At 33.4% G+C, this 17,384-nt stretch overlaps 1 protein-coding gene across 1 annotated transcript in view; it reads left to right on the top strand.

The window, feature by feature from the left end:
- Positions 1–14,404: 14,404 nt before the first annotated feature.
- The window catches only part of LOC110023575 (pre-mRNA-splicing factor 38-like), an 18,117-nt gene continuing 15,137 nt past the window's right edge, over positions 14,405–17,384 (top strand). Inside the window, 6 exon segments of the mRNA XM_020723065.1 lie at positions 14,405–14,916; positions 15,040–15,161; positions 15,248–15,306; positions 15,308–15,354; positions 17,032–17,158; positions 17,245–17,315. Coding sequence (XP_020578724.1) covers positions 14,627–14,916; positions 15,040–15,161; positions 15,248–15,306; positions 15,308–15,354; positions 17,032–17,158; positions 17,245–17,315 — 716 coding nt within the window. The 5' untranslated portion in view covers positions 14,405–14,626.

Genomic DNA, 17,384 nt, shown 5'->3' on the forward strand with positions numbered 1-17,384 from the left:
AGTATTATTCGATCAACAGTAAATTCAACTTGTTTACCTCTAACTAGGATGTGATCTTCATTAGTGAATCTCATGTTTGCATAAAACTCTTGAACCATTGAACCATTGGGACAATTGCTATTGGGACAATTGCTATGGCAGTGAAGTAGAAGAATCTTTCCCAATTCTTGGCAAGGATCAGTCTTTCAACCTCACCACCCGGTTTTGGAAATGCTTGTTCTTGGATCATTCTCTGGGTCTCCATTTGAGTATTGTAACTATGTTGGGCTTTGAAACTAACAAATCTTCGTGCGTCGAAGTCCTCGGATGTTCTTCCTCTCTTAACTCGGAGAGCCATTAAAAAATTCTACAAAAATCCAAATATGGTCCAAATAAATTATTAAATCAAAAATCCAACTCCTCAAGCAAGGTTATTTGGTAAGAAACTTTTCCCCATGAGTTTTCTTCAAGTATTTTCATCAAAAAATCTAATTTTCAAATCTCCCAAAATCCATGGTGAAAATAAAAAATTTCTAAGTTAAAGTGAAGCTCTTACCAAGAGAAGATGAAATCTATTATTTTCAGCCTTCGAATCCTTCTCTTTCGCCCTCAATGTGATGCCCTAGACCAAGGTCTTGAGGTAGAAGATGACTCAAGTAGTGAAAATGGAGTTTGTTCTTGCGATTTTGCGGTTTTCTAGGCAATATACCATGTTAGGACCTTTGGCGCATCATGCGCCAAGGCTCTGTAAATTGGCGCATCATGTACCAGAGCTCAAATTTTCCAGATTTTGATTTTTGTGGAAATGTGCTCCGTTCTGCTTTACGTCAACCTCTATTTGACTCAAATAAACTTTTTTAAGCATATATAAATATCACACTAACACCAAACTTTTACAAAACAACACAATACTCACATTTATATATATAATTCGTGTTATTACAAACTAACATTTTTTAAGCCAATAAACATCAAATTCAGTGTTCTAAAGCAAACCAACATTCTAACATTGAAATCTAAACATAAAAATTCAAAACGTAAACATAGATAGTGTTCATTAGAAAGAAAATGCAATCCTACACAACAAATTAAAACAAACAGTACTACACAAAACATTCCGTGCATAAATTAAGATTAAACATCATCTTCACTATCGTCCTCCATGATATCTCCCATTGATTGGTAGTGCACATACAAATTGTAGAAGGGTCGAAATGGAAATTCATGAGTTGAATTTCTCTCCTCAATCCAAGCATGTTTCTTGAACATACGTACCAATCCATCTTTAATACACCTTGTATGTTCAAAATGTTCCTTCAGTCTCTAATCTAGATGATCCAACATTTCAGTAATATTCCCAACCACATGCATGAGATTATGCACATCTTTTTCTATCATCTTGATCCTTTTTGAAAGTGCACTCGAGTTGTAGTAGAGTTGAACAAGTGATGAATTCTAGATCCTTGATTCATTAGTACATTCATATCATTTTTATCTCTCATTCCAATACAATTACAGTAGACTTCTGGATCCATCGGCTTCCAAGGAAGTAGCACTTTTCCCCAACTTTCATAAGGTACTTGAGCTTGACTATAAAGTAAGAAAATAGTGGATGGATGTCCCGGTCCAGTTGCAGATTCATTCACTATCAAACTCAAAATTGATTTCACAATAATAGCCCCAACATCAATAAGTTTTCCAGTTTGAATGCAATAATTTAGAATGACACTCTCCTTAGTGACCTTATTAATTTTCATGGTAGGCAGTAACTTTGATACAATAAAGAAATGTCAGGCTTTTGAAACTGGATTTAAAAATGATGAAGGAAAACTTACATTTCGATCATCTCTGGTCCCCCAATTAGCATCTTCATTTATAATGTAACGGTAGAGTTCATTCATATTCTCTTTTGTAGAGGTAAAGTTTGCATAATGGCAGATAAGCACATTTTCAATCATAAACATCTCGTTTACTCTTGAAGGAGTGAATTGGACAAACTTACCACGCACGTAAATCATTCCTTGGTTGATCCCATGAAGATTTGCATAAAAATCTTTTACTACGGGAACAACAGCAGCGGTAGTAGTGTAGCAAAGCACTTCGCAATGCCTCTGCGCAATAGTCTCTTCTACTCAAGCATTTGGCGTGTTGAATCCTCGATTCACAAACCCCCTTCTTTGATAAGCCTCTTCTTCACTAGAACTTGATCATATAATTTCTATGCATCGAAACTGCTATGCATCAAAACTGACAAACTTTCTCTGGTTGAAAATTTTAAATCTAGCGGAGTTTATAGAGTAGGAAGCCATGGGAATTGAAAAGTGGTGACATTAAAAATGGCGACTCTTCTCTCGTTTTCCCCCCTAAAATATGGTTTGGAGCTGGTTTTTAGGAGTTACATGGATAAGAAACCGCCAAAAATCACCATTTGACACGTTTTAAACATTTTTGGACCCACGGCGCATCATGCGTCGATCTAGCACATCATGCACCAGTTCTAAAATTTTTGCCGTTTCGATTTTGATCCAATAAATTCTCAATTTTTTCATACAAGTAGGTAAATAAAGATGTTTCTAATTTTTTTATCAAATACACAGACTACATAAGGACATAACATAAATATACGTGAAATATCTCAGTGAAATATCTCAAACAATATCTCAAACAAAACAAACTAAAAAATAAGCTAAACAACGATACAAAAGGGTTGCCTACCACAAAGCGCTTGGTTTAATGTCGTCAGACTGACATTCTCAGTCTTATTCTGCGTGACCCAACATTACCATTTCTTTAAAAGCTGGTTTTTTACCATCAAAATATGATTTCAATCTTGCTTATTCACTTTAAATATTCTTCCAGTCTTGGGGTCTTCAATATTAACTGCCCCATAGGGATCGACTTTTATAACTCTGAATGGCCCTTTCCACCTAGACTTCAATTTTCAAGGAAATAATTTCAATCTTGTATTGTATAATAAAATTTCATGTCTAGGTTCAAATTCTTTTTTTATTATCTTCTGATCATGCCATTCTTTTGTCTTTTCCTTATAAATCTTCGCATTATCGTAAGATTCATTTATGATTTCCTCAAGCTCATTCAATTGCAATAATCTTTTCTCACCAACTTCTTTCAAATCGAAATTGAATTCTTTTATAGCCCAATAAGCTTTATGCTCTAATTCAACTAGCAAGTGACAAGTCTTCCCAAAAATTAATCTATAAAGGGACATTCCTATAGGTGTCTTATAAGTTGTTATATATGCACATAATGCAGTCTCTAATCTAGTAGACCAATCCATTTTACTAGGATTAACACTCTTTTCCAAAATTCTCTTAATTTCACAATTAGACACTTCTGCTAAATCACTCGTCTGGGGATGATAAGCAATTGCAAATTTATGCACTATATTATATTTTTTCATCAATCTTGCAACTGTTGCATTTCTAAAATGAGATCCTCCATCGATAATGATTACTCTTGACATTCCATATCTTGTAAAAATAATTTTAATAAAAAAATTTGAAACACTACGAGCATCACATCGAGGTAAAGCAATTGCTTCAATCCATTTTGAAACGTAATCCACTGCAATCAAAATGTATCTATTTCCAAATGAGGGTATAAATGGTCCCATAAAATCCAATCCCCATGCATCAAAAATTTTAATTTCCAAATTAAAATTTTAAAGCATTTCATTTCTTCTTGAAATATTACCTATTCTTTGACACCGATCACATGTTTTGATATCTATATATTAACATCTCTAAATAAAGTAGGCCAATAAAATCTAGATTATAAAATTTTATGAACAGTACTATCATTTCCAAAATGTCTTCCAAATTCATAATCATAGCATTTTTAAATAATCTCTTGAATTTCTTTATAAGGCACACATCGTCTCATCATTAAATCTTTATATTTCTTATATAAATAAGGATCATCCTAAAAATATGATTTTGCATCATGAATGAATTTCTTTTCCTGTTGTTTTATTAATTCATATGGTAAAATACCATTAACAATATAATTTCCAATATCAGTATACCAAGGTGTTTCCCATCCTTTTACAACATAAAGTCGTTCATCAAGAAAATTTTCATTAATCTCTTTTTCCATATCAGTATTTCTTCTTGTTCAAGCCTTGATAGATGATCAGTAATTTGATTATCAATCCCTCTCCTATCAACTATTACAAAATCAAGTTCTTGCATCAGAAGTACCCATCTAATTAATCTATGTTTAGCATCCTTCTTTTCCATCAAATATTTAATAGTCGAATGGTCAGTATGCACAACACATTTAGCTCCAATCATATATGATCTAAACTTATCAAAAGCATACACAATAGCTAAAACCTCTCTTTCAGTGGTGGTTTAATTAATTTGAGCATCATTAAGAGTCTAACTAACATAGTATATAACTTTAAAAATCATATCATATCTCTGCCCTAAAACAACCCCAATTGCATAATCACTAGCATCACATATTAATTCAAAAGGTTTCTCCCAATCCAGTGAAACAATTATAGGTGCAGTGATCAATTTTTTCATTAAAGTTTCAATGGCTTTAAGGCAATCTTGATTAAAGTCAAATTTTTTAACTTTCTCTAGAAGTTGGCATAAAGGTTTAGTAATTTTTGAAAAATTGTTAATATATCTCCTGTAAAATCTAACATGTCCTAAAAAGCTACTAACTTTTCTTACTATGGTAGGTGGAGGTAAGTTTGATATAACCTATATTTTTGTAGGATCTACTTCCATGTCATTTTCTAAAGTTTTATGTCCAAGCACAATTCCTCCTGAAATCATAAATTGACATTTTTCCCAATTCAATATGAGATTGATTTTTTCACATAATTTAAAACGTTCTAGAACTTTCTCTAAATAATTTAGACATATTTCAAATGAAGTTCTAAATACAGAAAAATTGTCCATAAAGACTTCAATCCTTTTTTCAATCAAATCACTGAAAATTGACATCATATATCTTTAAAATGTTGCAGGTGCATTACATAATTCAAAAGGCATTCACCGAAAAGCAAAAGTTTCAAAAGGACTAGTAAAATGTTATTTTCTATTGATCCTCTGGAGCGATAGGTATTTGATGATAACCAGTATATAAATCTAGAAAATAAAAATATTTATGCCCAGCTAATCTATCCAACATATGGTCCAAAAATGGTAAAGGAAAATGATTTTTTATGATGGCAGAATTTAATTTTCTATAATCTATTCAGATTCGCTAACCAATGACTTGTCTTGTTTATATCAATTCATTATGCTCATTTTTTACTACAGTCACACCTCCTTTCTTTGGAACATGGTGAATTGGACTAACCCAAGAACTATGCAAAATAGGATATATTATTCCAGCATCCAACCATTTTAAAATTTCTTTCTTTACTACATCTCCTTTAAGGGTTAGCTCTTGGTCATGTTGATCTTCTAATAAGATTCTATGCATACAAATTGAAGGACTGATTATTTTAATATTAGCTAATGTCCATCCAAAGGCTTTTTTATATCTTTTCAAAATTTCCAACAATTTTTGTTCTTGCATGTCAGTTAATTCTGAGGATAGTATAACCGGTAATGTAGATAAATCTCCTAAAAATGCATATTTCAAATGTGTAGGAAGCATTTTCAGTTCTAGTTCAAGGGGTTTCTCAATAGATGAAGTCAAATTCTTGTTACTTTATGTAGGATCTAACATTTCAAATCTTTCCTGAACATAATCTATATCTTCTTTACTCACTTCCATAGATTCATCTTAAATTCTATCCTCATCTTGATATTCCATATATTCCTTTTTAAAATTCTCTTTCAAAAGATTTTTTGAAATATTCATGGCTTATATATTCATTAATATCCATTCTGAAGCATTCAATCTCTTGCTCTTTTGCAATATTAAATGTAACCTCTTGATCACTAACTCTCATAGTTATTTCTCCTTTTTGCACTTCTATAAAACTCTTCCAGTGGCTAGAAATGGTCTTCCTAAAATGATAGAAATTTTTTTATCTTCCTCCATATCTAATAGAATAAAGTCCATAGGAAAGATAAACTTATCGACCTTTACCAAAACATCTTCTATAATTCCTTTAGGATATGTAATTGAACGATCAACTAACTGTGAAATATCTCCTAAGCCCAACCTTCTGAAAATTGATATGGCATAAGATTAATACTAGCTCCTAAATCACATAAAGCTTTTCCATAAAATCATTCGTTAGTAGCACAAGAAATTGTAAAGCTTCCAGGATCTTTAAGTTTTTCAGGAAGCCTTTTCTGAATTATAACGCTACACTCTTTGCTGAGTGCAACAGTCTTATTATCTTCAAACTTCTTTTTCTTATTAAGTATATCCTTCATGAACTTCACATAGCTTGGAATTTGTTTCAAAACTTCAATAAATGGAATGTTTATCGTTAATTTTCTCAAAATTTCCAAAAATTTTGAAAATTGATTATCTCTATGTTTATGTTTCAATCTTTGAGGAAATGAAAGTAGTGGTCTTTCTACAATGATTTTCATTGGCTTAACAGGATTTTCTGTTTTAAAATGAAAATCTTCACCAGATTTTTCATTTTCCACCTCATCTTTTTCTACTTCAACTTCTTATTGAACTCTATTTTCTAATTATTTTCCTCTTCTCAGTTGAATAGCTTTAATTTGCTCTTTGTTCTAATCTTTAGGATTTACTTCAACATTACTAGGCAATGTTCTTGGAGGTCTATTGCTAAGTGCAGTAGCAATACATTCCAAATTATTTTTCATTTTTCTGATAGCAACTCCTTTACTTTGTAATTGACTACCCATCTGCATTATCAATTCTTCCATTGATAACTTTTTTCTCCTTAGTCTGCAAATTATTAAAACCTGGGGGGTAATAAGGTTTGTAAGCTTGGTTCCCTTGATTGTTGGAGTTTCCCAATGGGTTCGCAGTGTTGTTTCCCCATTGCAAATTTGCAGCATTAGAATTATTGTTACTCCAACTAAAATTTGGATGATTCTTCCAACCAAGATTATAATAATTGGCATAAGGGTTATTTGAACAAATGTTTATTACATTTAAAGTCTCATAAAAAGATTGAGATTCTATCATTTGTCCCAATGAGTTCTCCTCAAGCATAGGTGTTGTTTGAGAATAATTTATTTCATATTGATCTATCTTCTTTGATATAGCAGCTATTTAGGCAGCTAAAATAGATATTGCATCAGAATCATGTATACTAGCTACTCTCTTTAGATTGACCCTTTCAGAGGGTCATTAAAAACTATTAGTAGCCATCTCTTTAATTAATGAATATGTTTCATCGAATGATTTTGACATTAATGATCCACCAGCAACAGCGTCAATTATTAATCTAAGAGATCCAACCAACCAATTATAAAAAGTTTGGATTGTTAACCAATCTGGCAATGCATGGTCTGGACACTTTCTAAGGAGATCTTTAAATTTTTCCCATGCTTCATAAATTGATTCCCCTTCAAACTAACAAAAAAGATGTGATATCATTTCTAAGCTTAGCAATTTTTGAAGGTGGGAAATATTTAGATAAGAATTATTGTGATAAATCTCTCCATGTTCTGATAGATCCATGTGCTAACGAGTTTAACCACATCTTAGCTTTATCCCTTAGTGAAAAAGGAAAAAGTCTAAGTCTGACAACATCATTTGACACTCCATCATATTTAAATATAGCACACAATTCTAAAAAACTAGCAATGTGTAAATTAGGATCTTCAGTAGGTGTTCCTCCAAACTGATTATTTTGTACCATTTAGATAATAATATGTTTAAGTTCAAATGAATTGGCAGCTACAGTAAGATTTTAAATACTTAAATAAATTTCATCTGTTGTAAGATTTGCATAATCTCTTAAAGGTCTCTAATGATGTTCATTTTTATTTCCAACATTATTTAAATTGCAAGCCATTTTACTAAATTGACCTTTATCTTTTTGTTATTTTCAAATTTTTCTAACAATTCTTTCTAACTTAGAGTCGTAAGGTACTAAATTTTTAGATCTTACACTACACATAAACTGATAAAGTAGGTAATTAAAAATAAGCAAACACACTAAAATAAGAAAATGTTCAAATTAAACTACAAACACACTTTTTTTTTACATTACTTAACGACACCAAAAACTCGATGCAGGCAAATTTATAATAAATATGTAATATAATCCAAACAAAACTCTTTTTATAAATATAATTTATCCTTTAAAACTCATTTTAAACTACTAAATCTCTCCTAAATATCAACACAAGTATACGTATCGTTCAAGTAATAAAGGGCTCTAATGGAGTCCTAGATATCGATCCCACAAGAAAGTTGGAAAATCCTAAAGTAAATTATGAAAATTAATTTATAATAAAAACAAAAACAAAAGTAAAAGTAAAAGTAAAGTATGAAATTTGAAAATTGATTACTCAGGGGAATGCTAATTACAATGTAGATGTAAGATTACAGAAATTAAACTAAACTAAATACTAAACTTTCAAAAGTAAAATTGCAAAAAATAAACAAAATTTTTGTTGTGACGGAAAGTTCAAATTTTAAGAAAGCATCATTCTCTTTTACAATGAGTATATAATTTTTGAAGAAATTGAAATCATTTAAAAATATATATATATATAAATTATTTTGTGTCAAATAGGAGCAATCCTATTCTGTACCCTCTTCCGAGTGCTATAAAAAACATTGACTAATCAAGAGTTTGGTCCCTAATTTTGTGGTTAAATTGGAAGGTTATCGACTGCCACTCTAAAGCTCCCACTACTCCCTCCCTTGAGGGCTAACAATCTCGCATTAGTTTTCAATCAACTAAACCAAATTGGATATTTTAATATATTTTAATCTGTCACCTTAAAATGTCACCTTAAAATTTCTAATTCAGCATCCAACAAAAATATATTCCCCTATTTATTTGCACCCAATCCCATGGATGACATACTCTCCCATGAAATCAAATGTGATTCTCCCTATAGTGTAGAAATCATATCTCATTTAAGAACATATGTCTTTCAAAAAGTTTTAACATTTTAATTGGCCAGATCGAAAAGTAAATGAAGATCGGAGTTCAAATGATAACAAATTATTATCATTTAAAACTGTAGAAAACAAAATCTATTCCTCACAAAACCATATCTTCAAAGTAGGGAGAAGGATAAATAATACTATACATAATTAATGAGAATGATACGGTAAAACACAAATTTCATATATAAAAATAAGTTTACAAAACAAAAGAAATAAAAATACAACTTATCTCACAATCCTTCTCAAGCAAATCCCTATAAGTTCTATCCAAGTCTTTATCTCTTTACAATCACTCTCAATTCTCTCTTGAAAATGTAATGAAGAAGAAATCAGTCACCTTCCCTTTCATCTTACAAACCTAGAAAAAAATCTCCTCTTCTCTCTCTCTCTCTAACTCTCACGCCACACCCCCAAAAGCCTTTTCTTTTCATCCCCTCTTAGCCTCTTATTTCGGGCTGCCTCCTTTAGAAAAGAATTCAAAATTCCATCCAAAAATTCCTCTGAAAGTCAACTCTTTTGAATTCAAAAGATATGTCATTTCATCCAAGAGTCATATCCTTTCATAAAAGTACCATCCAAAGTATCTAGATGCATTGAATTACTCCAAAAGGTGTGTAGAACAAGTGTCCCTTTGAAAATTCGTGCAAAATTCATCTTAAACCGCCTTAATATGAAAAAGTCGTCCCTGGTGCCTCATGTGTTAGCTCTCATTATTTTGGCGCATGATGCGCCAGAATCCAAAATTGGCTATTTTTGCTCCAAATTTTGTCCTTTATGTCATTTTTGCTCCAAATGCCTAAAAAAGATATACCTGCAACAAAAATACAAAAATACTCTCAAACTCCAAATGCCTAAAAAAGATATACCTGCAACAAAAATACAAAAATACTCTTCTTTAAAGTGCAATATAACAAAAAATAGACATAAATTAGGTACTTAAAACAATAAATTATTTTGGTGTATCAATACAACGATATGATCTTATTTGCGATAACAACATTCTTTTGATATGCCTCTTTCAATAGTAATCACAAACAATGTAAGAATGATTCTTATTATCAGAAGTATTCTTGGGTATCTCCTATGATATAATTAACTAAAGGAACAAGTTCCTTTGTTAATTCCTCTGGATGTCAGAACAACGAATAAAATTTGGTTCTCTGATTGTGGGTTGCTTATGTAAGCTCTCCTCTTCGTAGATATGTTTTCAATTTATTTTGATTCAATTTCATTTTTGGACATATATTCTTGACATATCACACGAAGTTTGTCTTACCTAAGTTATCCATATTCATTTTTTTGTTTGTATAGAGATCATTGTATTTCCTCACTTTTTCAATAACTCATTTTCTCGGAATCGTTTTGACGATTTAAGAAAGATGATTATATGGAAAAGAGAATTATATAAATGAGCTGACAACTATGAGTTTTTTTTTTAAGAACACACTCGTTTGAAATTGTCCTGCGCTTGAAATTACATGTGAATAATGTGTGAATTCGGCTCGATTTATATATATTATTCATGTTCATCTTGAAATTGATTCATTTAAATTAATTAAAACGATGACGTAAGATGTTGGCTTCGAACCTACATCAAATCTGCTTAATAGAAGACACAAAACCATATCACCTAACTCTTATGATTTAAACTTAGATATATATATATATAATATATTATTATATAAATAATTATATAATTTTTTTATTAAAAGGAGACGAGGAAAATCGGAAAAAAGAAATTATTTATGTTTGATTTATTTATAATTGGAGCTTAAGAAATTTAATTATATTTAATTCATTTTTAACTTGATCAATAATTTAGATACGAGAGCTATTTATGTATGTCATACGCACGCAATTATGCGTGCGTATGACCCCGAATAACCTTCCAATAACTCAGTTATTGGGGGTTATTCAGAGGTTATTGGGGGGTATTAACCCAATAATACTCAATAACCTCCCAATAACCTAGTAATACATTCTGTGATTCGACACTCAACTTTTTTCCTGTCATTCGAGGGTTTCATGAGGTTATTGAGCGTACTAACCTCAATAATGCTAACATAATTTTGCAATACCCTCCAAATAATTTTCATACACACATAATGTTGCGTGTGTATGACGTACGTAAATATTTTTCTTCAGAAACAAACTACTTACGAGCCCTATCCCGGGAAAAAGATTTCGTATGTCGAGCGTACGCAGCGCTAACGTCAAGCAATTGTAGGCTGCCACCTAAACAAAGTCAGCCCCACTGCTTCAACTGTTAAGATTCTACGTGTGACATGTCGACCCGGCTTGCAGATCTAACTCCCTTATACTCGCGAAGGAACGGCGGCAATATCGCTCCAGTAACCGCCTAATAATGACTGCCTGGTAACGCTGGAGAAACCGCGACGCCTTTGCACCCCTAGATTAACTTTATGGTAACCTCCGGGAACTTCCACCAGTAAGCCTTACCTAATCACGCGCTGGTACCTCCTCACTAACATAATGCGAGACTGCTTAGTGCTCCTCTTCCTCTCTAGCTACAATTACAACCTCTTGTTGGGGAGATTTTGGTTGTTGTACTTCACCTGCTTCCTCTTTATGAAAGGGTTTTTGCTGAAGTAGTTCTTTACATGCTGCCTCTTTATTTATAACTTCAGCTTGTCATACAATTACTAGGACAGAAAAGAAGAATGATATTAAAAAGATGTATTGAAGGAGGCTCTTATGGAATATTTAACTCTTAAATGATATTCATTTTTGTTGTCAAAATCTCTTCCACATTCTCAATACATACAACTTCTTCACCCGTCTCATTTATTGGTAGTTTCTTTTTCTTTCTTTCGAAAACAATAAATGGGGAACTGAGAGCCCTCTTTCTTCTATTCTCTATTGTCTTAATATTTTGGATCAAGCTTCTTTGTGAGGACTCTTTAACCCATCTCTTCGGCAATTCCCCATCTTTCTTTTTTATTATTTTTTCTAAATTATTGACCTAACACTTTAACTCTGTAACTGTATACTCTAAATTCGTCAAACCACTTTCAACAGAGCCTTCAAAGTCCAATATAATTTTTTGTTGATATTTCAGTAATTTATGAATCTCTTCAAATCCAATTCGTGGGCTACTATGATCATATGTACATCCATGTGTTGGTTGGGGACCGATATGATAAGAAAATATAGGAGCAACCTCAACCAAAATGGGCGACTGTGGTCTGGAAGCGGTCTCCTATTGTGGGAGAAGCTTTGCAGGACTACAGGGTTCTTCAGGGGAAGTGGCAAGTAAGTGATGTTCACTATCTTTTACATCAAGAAAAAAATCATTAACCTGCAACTGCAACACATTAAAGAAGACAGTTAAGGTTAAACAAAGTATAACATGATCATAATACCACTTTCTGCAAGATTCAAAAATAATTAACTCACCTCGGTAGGGCAAAGCCTATTAAAGGCTAGCTGAAGGTGTTAAGAATTCCATCTGACATTTATTTGCCACCTCAACATTCGTGGTCTTGCCTCATAAACTACTGGGACGATCAAAGGACGTGTGCTCATAAAATCAGAGCTGTGTGAAGCTTGACAAAATAATTAATTGCTATGTTCAAAATTATGAAAAGAGCTTTGAAGAGTTATGTACAGGGAACAAACCGTTAAGAAGAAAGCAAAACTATTAATGTATCCAAGTGGCTGCTTCGTCCTTATTTTCATGGCACAGAGTTTAGGTTGCTCAATAAAAAATCCAAGTACTGTAGCAGGCCAATTATACGAGATAAATGCTTCTACATCCTTGCAAAAAGAAGACAGCTGTTTGGATACTCTAAAATTGCTTGAAGGAAAAATTAAATTTGTCAATAAAAAAATTTATTAATATTTCTACAAAACGATCAGATGACTCCCCTGGAGCAAAATTGAGAAGTTCGGCCTTCATTTGTCTTGCATCCATGTTACACAACAGAGTTTTATTCCAGCATGCGGGTGACCTTCTATTAGGCATGCCTATCAGGAGGGCAACTTGGTCTTAATCAAATATGTGCTCTTTACCACCCAATTGAAATGTCATTTAATTAATATCCCAACTGTTAATTATGTCATTGTCAGAATATGATTTTGGGAGTTCCGAGGGGAGTTCAAAAAACTAAACCAAACTCATGACTTCCAGTTTATTCCATGTGTGCTCGTCGATGGATGGCTAGACCTTATCAAGAGCTTCTCTTGCTGCAGATGGATGACATCTACAATTTATGAATTTTGCGTTAAAAAACCTACAAGAATACAACATAATAATTAAACATGAAATGAACGTTCGAATGACAACAAATAGTGGTAATTGTAAATAATTGCAACAATAAATTTAGTTATCTTGAATTATTAGATTTAATTTTTTTTCTCTTTAAAGCTACGTATTAAACATCAAGTACTCCAAATTTCAACAAAGATTAAATCATTTCCAATAAGAATTGTATATGGAACAATTCGTAGACAGTGGAGCTTGTCAGTAATCAAAACTACTAAGTATAAGCATACATTTATAGTATATCTAGTCGACTACCATATTACTTTGGACAATTATATTTATGATCACTTGAAACCACCATAACAGAACCTTAGGCATAACAAAGCAAGGTCTAAAAATACCTAGAAGTATTCTGGGGCTTCTTAATAAATTCGCCTCCCTCGGTCTTGAACTCTTGTAAATCCTTTTTCTTACGACCACACTTCGACATTTTTTTTGCCTGATCGACCTCTGGCTTCTTCGCCTCTTCGACGTCCAGCTTCTGCGCCTCGTCCAACTGCGCAATATTTGCCTCTTCCAACACGGCCGTAGTCTCGCCGATGTCCTCCATTTTAATCTTGCATCACAAACCATATAGGAAACCCTAAATAGTAGCTTAACGTTCTTGAAGAAGAAAACCCTAGGCACGAACGATAACCTAAGCCTTGATTTTCGAAAAAAAGTTCTTATTGTGGGGAAAATTTTTACCACGGGTATTGGAGCAGTTCACAGAGGTTTATAAAATCCAATTCGCTGTTATTTTAACTACGTTTTCCGGGAGTTAATAGAAGGTTACATGGATGTTACTGAGGAGGTACCCGTGCGTGATTAGGTAAGGCTTGCTGGCGGAAATTCCTAGAGGTTACCAGAAAGTTACTCAAGCGGTACACAGGCGCGTGATTTCTCCAGCGTTACCAGTTATTAGGGTGGTACTGTGACCTGAATAACGATGATTACAGGTCGATTATTAGGCGGAGCGGTATTGCCGCTGTTCTGCCGTTAGTATAAGGGAGTTACATCCGCGGCCTGGTGGGTCACGTGCGGAATCCTAATAGTTGAAGGGGTGGGGCCGACTGTCCAATTGGTGAGGCAAATTTTTTCCCCTCGCCAGCCCCTCTTTTTTTATTTTCGTCGCCGCATCTTCCGCATCTTCAAAATCTCGAGTTGCCGGCACATCTCCGGCGAAGCTGCCGTCATTCCGCTATCGGGAGGAAGCGGGGGAGGAAACATTCATTTATTGGACAGTGACGTAGAAACCCTGACAATCAAAATTGATTTTTCCTAACTGGGTTCTTGCCTTTTTATAGCTCCGTTGGGGAGCTTAGGGTTTGTCCAATGGCGAACAGGACGGACCCGACTGCAAAGAGCATTCATGGAACAAATCCGCAGAACCTCGTTGAGAAGATCGTCCGCTCGAAGATCTACCAGAATACCTATTGGAAAGAACAGTGCTTCGGGCTTACAGCCGAGACGCTTGTTGACAAAGCCATGGAACTTGACCATCTCGGCGGCACCTTCGGAGGCAACCGCAAGCCTACCCCTTTCATTTGTCTCGTCATGAAGATGCTTCAGATACAGCCCGAGAAGGAGATTGTTGTTGAATTCATCAAGAACGAGGATTACAAGTTTCTTAATTCTCCCATCCAATCGTTTTTTTTATTTGTTGCTTTTCTTGTCTATCATTATTGCCTGTTCTCCTTTATTTTTTTTTTGGCTGAATATGAACACACTTTGGCTATTGAATTCAGGTATGTCCGCATTCTGGGTGCTTTCTACTTGCGGCTTACGGGGTCAGTGACAGATGTGTACCAATACCTGGAGCCGCTCTATAATGATTACCGGAAGCTACGACAGAAACTTTCAGATGGAAGTAAGGTTTTATTCTATCGAATTTTCAACTGTCTCTAGTGACTATCATATTGTCTTTTTAAGCTGTTCTTATTCTCGTGAACTCAGATTTTGCTTTGACTCATGTGGATGAAGTGATTGATCAGCTTCTCAAAACAGATTACTCAATGTGATATTGCCCTCCCTCGCATTGCCCTCCCTCGCATTCAGAAAAGGTAAATTTTCTCCCTGATATCAAAACATGAGTTTATTTTTCAACTTGCATGCTTGACTACTTCAATTTATGGTATTAACAATTGAAACAATCTGTGTTTCAGTTTATAAGCGGTAAAACTTCTATAATATGCTACTTCATACTTATAATATGATGTTTGGATCCCTTCCTGAGCTTGCTTCTCAATATGGATTTCGCTGCAATTAAAATAATAACAAGTGCCAAAATGACGGAGTCTTGTGCTGTAGCCGAGTAACTGTTATAACTATAACTCTAGACTTCCATTAACACCGAAGGTAACAAAAATGACATTTCATGCCAATTCACTGTTTCCAAATGCAATATGTTGGTAAATTTTAGAGGATCTTAGAGCTCATGGCTTTCAATGTTTATACATGTCAGTTTGGCTTGTTTGGTTATTTAACTGTACGTTGTGTTCTGTAATATCCTAAATGATTTTCATCGTAATTGACAAGCAGCCACTCTGTCTCTTTGCTTTTGCCAAGTACCTTTTTACTAGTTAGAAGTTATACCTATAATCTTAGTAAAGACAGTATTGTGTTGCACTCATTTAATTTGAACAGTAAATTTGCTTTGTCATGCTGCCATTCTTCTCATTTTTTGCCATAATATTTAATTGCTACATCTAATGAGTCTCATTTTTATTTGCTATATGCTGTGAATATTTATAAAAAAATGTTCACAATTTTAAGATGTTCAGTTCCTCTGTACTTTGTATGGTGTTACAATATCAAGAAGTTAGATTTTCCACCTTTTATGTCAGCAATTTCTTTTAAAATGTAGTAGTGTAGCCTTCATCAAGTATTGTGACCAGCCTTTTATTATAGCATTACTTATTTACCGAATACTTTGTCTATATTTGCCTATTTTAAGCTTGATCCTTAAAAGATGGTATCAAGCAAAAAGCAGTATTTATTGCATGTACATCCTTATATTCTATTCTAATTTATTAAGAGGACTTGTTTCTTGAAAGTTCATGCATTGGCATAAAATGGCTTTTATTAAAATGTTTTATCTAATTAAATGATAGTAATGGACTTCCCAGTATTCCACTTATTATTATATATATCCTTAAAATTCTGAGCATTTTATTATTTAATACTGCCATTTGAGGATTCCTCCATGAATGCCATACATGTGATTTCTGTTGTTCTGCATTCTTAAGCGCTTTTTTTTGTTCTTTACTTTCAATAGGTTAAGTATCTATCAGATAATCGCTTTAGAGCAATTTACTAAGTTTTCCTTAAAGTAGTTTCAGATATTGCATACCTTAGGCCAGGCTACGTATGTGGTTCTTTCTTTTTTGATTGCTAATGACAACCTAATGAACCAGACGATTTGCTAATGTAAATCAAGCTTTATCTAACTTATCATATGCCGCTTATTAATATGGTTATGTAGAAGATGCAACTGATTGTTCAGAAAAGTTTTAAATATGCTTCAATGATAAATAAACTATAGGAAAAAATGTTGTTTTGCTTAGCTGTTTCTGATGAAATTGACTATATGAATGAAACTTTGCTATTTCAAAGAACCTTTTTCCCTGAATTTAATAAAGTGTTCTATATATTATTATTGCATTATTTTTAAGTTTTATTTTTTGCTTATGTGGATTATAAACATATTATATTCATGCCTATCATTGTAACAACAACAGATGGACCCTTGAGGCTTCTGGAATTTTGGAACCTAGGAGGAGTGCTCTAGAAGATGATTTTGAGGAGGAAGAAGAGAAAGAAGATGAGGAACAGGCTATGGATGTTGATGCCAGCACCCATGAAAAGGTTGAAGTTGACTAATTTTTTAATTAAAAAAGTTCAAATTTCTTATTACTTCTATTCTTAGCCTGTCTGCTCTCGTTTTTTGCAAGGATTTTTATCGTGGACGAAGTCCAACAAGGGAGAGAGATAGAGATAGAAAGCGTGACAATTTAAAGTATAGGTAAGTCATACATAATTAACAACACGAGTCACTCCTCCCCCCCCCCCCCCACCCCCCCCCCGCACCCCC

This window comes from Phalaenopsis equestris, unplaced genomic scaffold, assembly GCF_001263595.1.
Source record: "Phalaenopsis equestris unplaced genomic scaffold, ASM126359v1 Scaffold000002, whole genome shotgun sequence".
NCBI lineage: Eukaryota > Viridiplantae > Streptophyta > Magnoliopsida > Asparagales > Orchidaceae > Phalaenopsis > Phalaenopsis equestris.